Consider the following 10645-nt stretch of genomic DNA (forward strand, 5'->3'; position numbering starts at 1 on the left):
TCCACAAGTCTTAAAGAGAGACAGTATGATGGGTGAATTAAGCCTTGAAAGGGAGGGTGGTTCTGCTTGCCTTGAAGGAGGTCCCAGTGTCCCTCTTTCTTTAAGAAATCATTGCTGACTTGGAACAATTTTCATAGTCTCCAACGTCTCTGTTTTGGGGGAAATCATTGAGAAGATGGTCGGGTTGTACCTTTAGAGGGCTTTGGAGTAGATGAATTATCTGGACTCTTTTCAGCTGAGCTTCAGGACAGGATGCAATACAGGATGGACCCAAAGGTGCTGTTCTGACCTAGGCTTCCAGCGACAGTAAAAATCACACACTCTTTTACTTAATGGTTGTGAATTATGTTCATTCACAGTCCATAATGAGTCACAAAGAGTCTGTGAAGAGTCCGACAGAAGTCTACCACAGTCTTTCAGGGTAACGCTGATAAGCACCCACCTTTATGTCCCTTGAAACGCTGCCAGAGACCTGATTACCAATTAATTTTACAAGGCCAAATGGATCACAGAGTCAAACAGAGCTTCAGAGATTAAACTGACTAGCTTTCTGCAAAGGTTCATGTCTATTTGGTGGTGGTGGTTGGTGGTGGTTTATTCGACTTGTATGCCGCCCTATTCCCGAAGGGACTCAGGGCGGCTGACAAACCAGGAAGGAGGGGAAACAAATACAAAAAAAGTAAAACAAAAACAGAACAACAATACAAAACAATTTAAAAGTCACAACAAGCACAACCAATTCGAGTAGGGGTGGAACTCAACAGCCCCAGGCCTGCTGGAACAGCCAGGTCTTAACAGCTTTACGGAAAGCCTGAAGGGTGGCGAGGGTCTGAATCTCCATGGGGAGATCGTTCCAGAGGGCCGGAGCAGCCACAGAGAAGGCCCTCCTCCAAGTGGTCGATAGCCGGCATTGGCCGGCAGATGGAATTCGGAGAAGGCCTAATCTGTCGGATCTAAAGGGTCTATGGGAGGTGATTGGCAGAAGGCGGTCTCTCAAGTACCCAGGTCCAATACCATGTAGGGCTTTGTAAGTGACGACTAGCACTTTGAAGCGTATCCGGAGACCAATAGGTAGCCAGTGCAGCTCGCGGAGGATAGGTGTAACGTGGGTGTACCAAGGCGCACCCACGATCGCTCCCGCGGCTGCATTCTGGACAAGCTGAAGTCTCCTTTTTTATGTCTTATGGGAAGGACCAATCATCTCCAAGTCTTACTCCTGAGTCGCCTCTTTTGTCTTAACTGTTCTTGCCTTCTGGCAGCTCTGCTCATGGGCGCACTGGAAACAGGCTCCCCCTGTTCCTCTGCCTCACTGATGTCAGACTCTGGAGACAGCACATAACGACCAGTTAGCCCTGGCCCCCTCTCTGCCTCCGATGCAGAGCCCTTGTCTGAGCCTTCCCTAGACTCCAGAATTGGCCCATGTTCCTCCCCAACCTCCTCACTGTCTGACTCTGCTGCCAACTCCACAGGCTGCTGGAAGACCACAAATGGTGCTTTTTCAAGAGGCAACTGGACTTTCTGGTTTTTCTTTGAAAACATTTCACTTCGCATCCAAGAAGCTTCTTCTCATCCAAAATTCTCATCCAAGATTATTCAGCTCTTCTCTTGGATGAGAAGCGAAACGTCTTCAAAGAAAAACCAGAAAGTCCAGTTGCCTCTTGAAAAAGCACCTTTGGGACAACCATGACTTAGATGAGTGAGAATCTCCATAGACAAATATAGGATAGAGATGGTCCTGGTTCTTCTTAATCTCTCAGTAGCTTTCAATACCATTGATGAAAGTATCCTTCTGGACTGACGACAGGACTAAGAGTGAAATGTGTAATGTTGTGGTAGTTCTTCTTTTCCCATGGTCAGTTTAAATCAATGTTGATGGGGGAAGAGGCCATGCCTAAATTGAAGGGTGTCATAGGGCTCAAAGCTCTTGACTCTCATGTTTATTGTCTATCTGAAGCTACTGGATAAGGTCATGCATTGATTCAGAGGCAGATATCATCAGTATGGTGATATTTAGTAGATACTCATCCTAGCCCTGTGATACTGTCAAGATCAAATCTCATTGCCTGATGACTATTAGAGTGGGAAGCCTCAAGCTCCATCCATTCAGAAACAATGTGGGTATAGAAACCTTCTTGTACCAGGATGGGAAAGGACTTAGACTACATCTCCTGCTCATCCTGGGTATGAGTTGTATGGCTATGATTTCAGTATTAATGATATCTGAACACATACTCCTCTCAACAGCTTCATGTAGATCAGGGATGTCAAACTCGCGGCATCATGTTGCCGTCATGTGATGTTTCGCAATGTTTTTCCCCTTCACAGAGCTGGGGTGGGCATGGCCTGTGCATGATGCATCCAGCCCATGTGCCACCAGTTTGACACCCCTGATGTAGATGCTGAACAGGAGCCATGGCTCCTGCAGGACAACCTGTTGATTTCAGATGTTACTAAACCACAACTACTAGCATGCCCAGCTAGTTTGCCAAATACCATATGAGATATTGCAAATGATGCTCCGTCTTTTTATGGATCTCATACACATGCCCTAATCTTTCTAAGCAAGTTAGAGCTAAATGAGATGCATGCTGAGTTGATATTACCTGAGCTTTTCAGCTGTTAATGGAAATCAATGCACTTGACATGAGCATTCCAATATTCTGCAATCTGTATTGGCTTTCAGCTGCTTAGGTCTTTCTGGGAAACCTGAGAAATTATTAATTTTAACCTAGAGCACTAAAGATATTGATTAGGAAAATCTGAGAGAGAGAGAAAGCACAAGAGAACGAGAGAGAGAGAGAGAGAGAGAGAGAGAGAGAGAGAGAGAGAGAGAGAGAGAGAGAGTGAGAGAGAGTGAGAGTGTACTATATCAGGGCAGAAATGTTACATGTGAATATCAGTACAGTGTAGGGAATTCTCCTTTTCATATCAAGACAGGCAATGGCTGCAGGGGTGCGATCCTAATGGGGTAACAACTGGTTCGCTTCGCATGAACCTGAACCTGACATACACTGTGGATGTGTGCGCAGTTACCCGTCCCTCTGATGAACAGCTGATTATACAGCAGGGGCGGCAGCGATCGCATGTGCGCATGTTGTGCGCGCATACCCAGTTCACTCTTTCCCAATAAACAGGTATGGGGCAAGGGTGGACAGGCAGGCCCAAACTAGTTCGCTCTCTGTTGCTTACCAGAACTACCGGTTTGTCCGAACCGGTCCGAACCGGTAGAATCCCACCCCAGAATGGTTGGTTCTATAGTTGTTGCAAGATTGTTACTCTCAACATCCGCCCCGATAGACGTCTCGGTTCACCAGCAAGACACATCTCTTGTTGTACATGGGTGTCAAACTCGATTGCATCACGTGATGTATCATGACATTTTTTGCTTTTGCAGAGCTGGGACGGGTGTGGCCTGCAGGTGATGCATCTGGCCCACGGTCCGCCAGTTTGACACCCCTGTTGTAGGACATCAGGGTTTATGAAACTATAGGCAGCATGACTAGCGACACAAAGCTGTGCAGCAAACCAGCAAACCCAATTCCCTCCCCTCCCCAGGATTGATTGTCGAATGACTTCAGAAGGGGATACCTTCGAGACTGCCTGCTGACACATACCTCCCAGCAGCCAGTAAGATCCCATAGATTGGGCCTCCTTCAGATGCCGTCAGCCAAACAATGTTGGCTGGCGGGCCCTCGGAGGAGAGCCTTCTCGGTGGCTGCTCCAACTCTTTGGAACCAGCTCCCCCCGGAAATCCGGACCATTCCCACTCTGATGGCCTTCAGGAAAGCCATAAAAACGTGGCTGTTCCGGCAGGCCTGGGGCTGTTGACCTCACTGTTGAGGTCCGGCCCCGACTAGAATGAATGTATGAGGGGTGTCTGTTGTTTTAAATTGTTTTGTCGTTATGTGTTTTTTTTATATTTCTTGTAAGCCGCCCGGAGTCCTTCGGGATTGGGCGGCATATAAAAACTACAAATAAATTAATTAATTAATTAATAGCTCACTGGAGCTATGATTTAAAAAATGTGACACAGCTGTCCTTGGCCTTGGGTGCAAAATGATCAGAATTATAGAGGCAAATTATAGAGGCAAGAGATAAGGCTTACTTCCTACAGTAAACACACCCTTCGGTTATGCATCATACTGTCATCTGTATTGTTTTCTTGGGAATGTTAAAGAAGTGGTTTCTCACATCCTTTTTTCAGAATATTTTCTTTGGTTCAAACTTGTGCCAACAACCCTGCAATTCCTAAAGGATCCCAAACCAAAAATATGAATCAGACTGTCTCTGCTTAGCTTCCAAGCTCAGCCAACATTGGCTAGATGCTGCCATCTGTTGATTCTGTCAAGCCTCTTCCAATGAACTCCCTATGTCTGCATTTTGAATACAAATTCAGTCAGTATCAAGCCAGGTCTTTGCCTTCTATTGACCATTCTGAAAGACATTCTTTCCCAGCATCCTGGATTGTTTGCTGTGCCTTTGACACTAACATTTGTTCCTTTGTTCTCACAGATTTGGGAAACATTCCTATGATGAGATCTCCATCTTGGCTCCTCTTAAACAGTGTTGCATGTAAGTACTTGCCTTTCCACATCAGCCTAGTTGAATGGAAAGGCTACATGTTGTGGCCTGGAGAGCTAGCAAGCAAGCAATAATCTGTTTTGCCTAACTATGCTAAATGAGACAAGCCAAATTCAAGACGTCCAAGTTGTTGGAACATGAAGCAATCACCAAAGGATTTCCCCCAACTTCTTTTTATCTGCTAGATTCACCATCTGGAAAGTGAGAAGGAGTCCTTTAGAACCAGGAAAAAAGGGTCTCACACCTTAGACAATGCTGCATTTGTTCACAATCTTGTGTGTGTGAGAGAGTGTTTCTGTTTTCTAAACATCTAGCACCTTTGACAAAATTATTTTGCAGTTGTTATAGTCCAGCGTCATTTGCTACAAGATGCGCAGCAAATACATTAAATAAACAAACAATTTTCTAAATTATCTCCAACTCAGTGAATTCTGAGCTGTGTGCAATCACCAAGACTTCATTGCCTTACTGGATATACACCCCTTCTTCCCTTTCAGATCTGCTATTCATCAAAGCACAAGGAAATTGAAGCATTCATTTTGATCCCTGTCAAGAACATTAAGACTCTATCGGCTTCTAAAAGGAACCAAAACTTCATCCATTTCTTTTGTGTCCCCCTGCAGTCATTTTGGGGTATAGGATTTACTCATAAATAGCAGTGCCTGTGTCCTCTCCAGGTTATTCTTTTATTAATTCATATAAATCAACAGCTAGACCTTCAAGAGGTTGGGCAAAGAGTTATTCATTCTCTGGGTTTCTTTCTCCAGCATAGCTAACCAATTTCCATTCTATCCCCTCTAAATTTCTACAGAAGCCAATGCCAAAAGCATCATCTGAAGCCATATAGATATATAGAGCCCCAGGTCTGGTTTCAAGAGTTGTTCATTACTCACACCTTGCAAATCCATCTGGTTTATAATTATAGAGCTGCCACTAAATCTTTTACACGTCCCTCAAGTTCGCATGCTCTAAATTGGCTTTTGCCCCCTCCTTCCCTGAAAGGATCACATTTTCTTTGCCAAAATCTTTTCCTAGCTCAGTATAGTATTTTAAAAAGGATAATAGGGGTGATTACATTGAATCCTTTATAAGCATTAAAACTGCTAATGGTTATAGTCAATTTTTGCCCTTTAAAAACTATGATGCAAGCATTGTGAATTTCCCTTGCTGTGTGACAGATAATAGGTAGGGAAGTGATTTTGCTTCAATTTAGTCAAGCTTCTATACTGGCTGTGTAGTCTTAATTTTAATATTGCTAGCTCTTTCTCAAGTTCCAGCTCCTAAACTGATATTATTGGCAAAGTACCAATGTTGGGCCATGCTTCTCCTTACATCCAACAATATATATCTCAGTACATTCTTTTGTTTATTTGTTTGCTTGTTTGTTCTGGAAAAACTCCTAGAGTAGGGGTTGGGGTGATGTTTTTCTGACCTTGAGAATTCAGATCAAGCTTTTAAAGCTTGATTTTTGTAGATAATTATGTGTATCTCCTTCCAATGCTTTTGACTTTTTTACATGACCAACAGATATTGTAAGATGTTTATTCTATGTCACAACATTTCCAACATTTAGAATAGAATAGAATGGAATAGAATGGAATAGAATAGAATTCTTTATTGACCAAGTGATTGGACACAAGGAATTTGTCTTTAATGCATATGCTCTCAGTGTAGGTAAAAGGACAAGATAGATTCGTCAAGAATCACAAGGTACAACACAATGATAGTCATAGGGTACAAATAAGCAATCAGGAAACAATCAATATAAATATAAATAGTAAGGATACAATCCACAAAGTTGCAGTTCTGCAGTCATAAGTGGGAGGAGATGGGCGATAGAAACGATGAGAAGACTAATAGTAATAGTAATGCAGCCTTAGTGAATAGTTTGACAGTGGTGAGGAAATTATTTATTTAGCTGAGTGATGGCATTCAGGGAAAAACTGTCTCGTGTGTGTAGTTGTCTTGGTGTGCAGTGCTCTGTAGCATCATTTAATTTATTATTATTTATAATAATTTATTATTATTCATCTCTTTTTTTGCAATTATGGATAGGTCACATGCAATGAGAGGGAATGCACTGATTTTTTACTAATTATTTTCCAGCATTTATACTTATATTTTGTGATTCTTCTACTTTTTCATAAGATCACATGTAATTATTTCAGATAATGACAAATAGTGTGGATATTAATATAAATAATCTAAATCAATGGATATTTAGAGTTCTGCACTGATTTTTAAATTTCTATTTATTTACTAATATTTTACCTTCCATCCACTGTGTTCATTCTCATTTTCCTTTTTCCATTGTGTTGTCATTTATTTTATTTTTCAAATATGTCAAAATGGGGAAATATGAAACAGGCTGATAGGGAACGGGCCGAGCAGCATCCAACAGAGAACAGACCTTTTATTATTATCAGAATAAAAACCAAGAAAAGTAACCAATAACTCCTTGCCTTCGTAATCAAGGCAGAGGACTGGGCTTCTTTAGATTTGGCCTTTCCAGAAAAAAAACCCTCAAGGCTTCTGCAAATAGCACAGGTTAGGAGCTTGCAAGCGTGTCAAGTGCTTTGTTGAGCTATAAATTGAACACATCAAGGTTTCAAATATGAATAAGAATGCTTAGATCTTGATGGATTTTTTTCATAAACAGATTGATTCAAAACTATCTTTCCTTTCCTTTAGAATCAAGAAGCTCACCTTGTTACGGCTGCAGCTTTTAGCCAAACCAGACTACAAACTGAGTGATATCATGAGGGAGTCCCTCCTTCAAGACCGCCTTGCCCCCGTGTTGACTGAAGCCCACCTTCTGGCATTGGACAGAAGGTTACAGATTATCCTGAAAACTGTGGAGAAATGCATAGAGGCCTTTGGAGAAGACACTGTTTTAGCTGACGCAAAGCCTTTGGAACCTGTGGCTTTTGACAGAATGACACAGCCAAGCTAGAGTCAAAGGAGGGTGGGGGAAACTAGAACCTGAAATGATTGTTCTTCCTTAATCTGGACACGGGAGGAAGGCAATCCACGGCAGAATCGGGAAACCACTGGGTGGTTGAAACCGGCAGCTTTGGCCTCAAATTTATAGATGGGAATCGCATACACATCGCAGCTACACAATCTTCCTGCCTCTTTTCCAAGAGATTGAAGATACACCAATTTCTGTAACGACCAAACTATGTCTTTCTCGGGATTTGCCTGGGCTCACCATGGCTAGGATTGGTGGGTTGAATAAAGAAACGGAGAGGCACTAAAGAAACATTTCCAGAATGCATCCACACTGAGATTTAGGACAATATTAATAAGGTGGGCCTGTACCTCCTCAGGGATGTTTAGTTTATGGAGAACTGTAGTAGAAACTGTAATAGAACTGTAGAAGCAGCCCTTGGCAAAAGTAAGCCATGAAAATGTGCTGATGTGGCAGACATTCTGGCTCTAACCTAGTTTAGACAACTCCACAATAGAAAGAAAAGCTACTTTAAGGCATAAAATCCCACACGCCTCAGGGTTGCCAAGGAAGGGGAAATTGCTTTCTTTTGTGTAAAGGATCCATCAATTTGGGGTTGCATTGTGGGTGCCTTCAGATGATTCCAGATGTCCTTGATATCAAGGCAAGGCATATAAGCTACAATTTCACATTATAGCAATTGCCACTGAAATCTTTCCAGCCATTCACTTTGGAATAATGAAGAAGACTAGCATCTTGATTGATGTCTCATCACCAGCTAACTGTAGCAATGCTTTTTCAAGCAAACAGTATCATCACACTGGAAGTTGGACTTACACATACAGAAACACACACACACACACACACACACCCCTTCAGTGCAATGTCTGATGTAAAGAGTAGCAAACAGAATATGGGTTGTAGCAGTGAGCAGAAGGAAATGTACCAAGGTAATCTACATCAACTTTAAAAGCACTAGGAAACACATATGGAAGTTGAAAAAAGATTTTGCACCACAATACGCTTTTTCAGGATGCCAGCCAACTTCACACACTTCCCATCCACTTTCAGACTCCACCCCTTTTTTTGCCAATCATCACCCTTTAACGCTTTATAAGCATGGTGTTAACTGACTGTGGGTACCGAATTTGGTAGTTTTTTTATTCCACGGTTCTAAAACTATCTGGTACCAGTAAGGGAAACACTAAGGCTGGCAGCTCTATGGCAGGTCTTCTGGCCTACAACATTTCATTGAAGTTGGGTACAATGCCGATAATGCAACCAAGGTGTTTGAAGAAATCAGATGTCAACTGTTACGAGTTTCTTTCCCTGGTAAATTTATGCAAGGTCATTAAAATATAGATTTTTTAAAAGTCTGGTCATCAAAACCATCCCCCCACCCCTACCCTTGAGTTTATCCAGTAGCCCTTCAAAACAAGTTTTAGTACACCAAGGAATATTGACAATTCCACGAGTCACCCCTAGTCCTTCCAGTAATTCAAAACATGTTTTGGTTTCACATCTGAAAACAATCTCTAGTGAAGATTTCTTGAACATGGACGTTGTGTCTAATGTTTGTGGGGGGGAATCTGGACAGAGAAGCTTGTCCCCCACCCCCACATCCCCAAGGATTACCATTAGGCTTTTGGCAAAGTAATTCAGCATAGGAGGTATGAAGCTGGAACTCCAAAGAGCAACAAAAGTTGAAAATCTAGTATCATCTCCCATCCGATATTGGGAGTTTCACATGATCTTCCAAATCTTCCTGATCTGGCAACTTTCTGAAATTCCAAAAGCTTCGTTATTACTACCGTATTAATCTTGGAGGCTGAGAATTCTGGTGTAGGTATTTGGAGAGTACAAGCTAGGAAAAAAACTTCATTTTGAAATATACTTGGTATATTCCAGTTTTAACAATGAAAGCACCATATTCTTTATGATCTGTTTCCTAAAACCTATTTATATTTTTATCACCTGTAAGCAATTAACATACCAAAGCTAGATCTTCTACAAATAGGAAAAGTGGAAATTCACTTTCCAATTGTTGTCTATGGTCACACAAAAGCATTTATTGTACAAGTCCACGGGTAGCATATCAACTGCTGCAAACCTCCAATTGCTCTTTGAAAGGATACTCAATCATTATTTTGACAACTTTGGGGAAATTACCTGGCAACTCCATAAACTTCCCTGGAGGAAAATACTTAATATTTGAGTGTCATGTAACGTTGATAACCAAAGTTTGTGAATTTTGATTTTCAATTCAGCTTGATTACTATCTTTGAACAATGATTCATCAAAGAATATTAAATTGGTTACATTATTTATGTCAATGATTGTACAGTATTTCAGCTCCCTCTGCTGATAGCTTCCGGATATGAAGATTAAAAAAATTCTTCAAATAAATTATCTGGTTCCAAGGTCCAGGAATGCATCAGCATAGTCACTTTGGATCTGATCAGTTTCCATAAATTAGTCACTATCTCCAGTGCTCTATTTTTGGATATTTTTGCATGTTTTTAATGCTAACATCAATTATATGAGAGGTTCAAGAGTTGGTTTCTTTCAATACAGGGAATTTAAATACTAACTTGGTGTATTTCATCACTCATGAGTATATAAAAGGAAAAACCCAGGGTGAATTAGTTACCATAGTCAAACACTTGAAGTCTACCTAGATATTTGATTATCAAAAGGAATAATAATCCCCTACAATATTAAAACACTCCAATATATTTTTTTATCAAGTAATCTTACAAACTGCTTATATTTATGAAAGTCACGTTTTCTTGCACTGGTTGATGCCAAAGCATCAGAAGATTCATTTATTTGACAGTCAGCCCGTAGTTCAATTTTAAAACTGAAAGCAGAGCCCATGTTTATTAATTACTAATCATTAAGTGATCCGCAAAACATATCAATGGTTGTTTCAAACATTTGCTGGAATTTTTGATCTATGGTTTGTTGATTACAATGTAATGGATCGGTTTGCACATTACACACTAAGCCATAAAGGATACGTCTACATTCCACATTAAGCCAAAAACATAATCTTATGTTTTAGTGCAGTGTGTGAACCATGGCTCCATTTTCCATATAATTAACTGCAACAAG

General features: G+C 41.1%; 1 protein-coding gene across 1 annotated transcript in view; it reads left to right on the forward strand.

The window, feature by feature from the left end:
- Positions 1-9854, forward strand: part of FAM20A (FAM20A golgi associated secretory pathway pseudokinase) — a 68265-nt gene extending 58411 nt beyond the window's left edge. Inside the window, exons 10-11 of the mRNA XM_087710207.1 lie at positions 4513-4572; positions 7273-9854. Of these exons, the coding sequence (XP_087566333.1) occupies positions 4513-4572; positions 7273-7534 (322 nt within the window). The 3' untranslated portion in view covers positions 7535-9854. The remainder of the gene's footprint in view (positions 1-4512; positions 4573-7272) is intronic.
- The last annotated feature ends 791 nt before the right edge of the window (positions 9855-10645 follow it).

This window comes from Thamnophis sirtalis, unplaced genomic scaffold (assembly GCF_051295495.1).
Source record: "Thamnophis sirtalis isolate CommonGarterSnake01/CBP01778 unplaced genomic scaffold, rThaSir2_p1.2 scaffold_3, whole genome shotgun sequence".
Classification (NCBI taxonomy): Eukaryota; Metazoa; Chordata; class Lepidosauria; order Squamata; family Natricidae; genus Thamnophis; species Thamnophis sirtalis.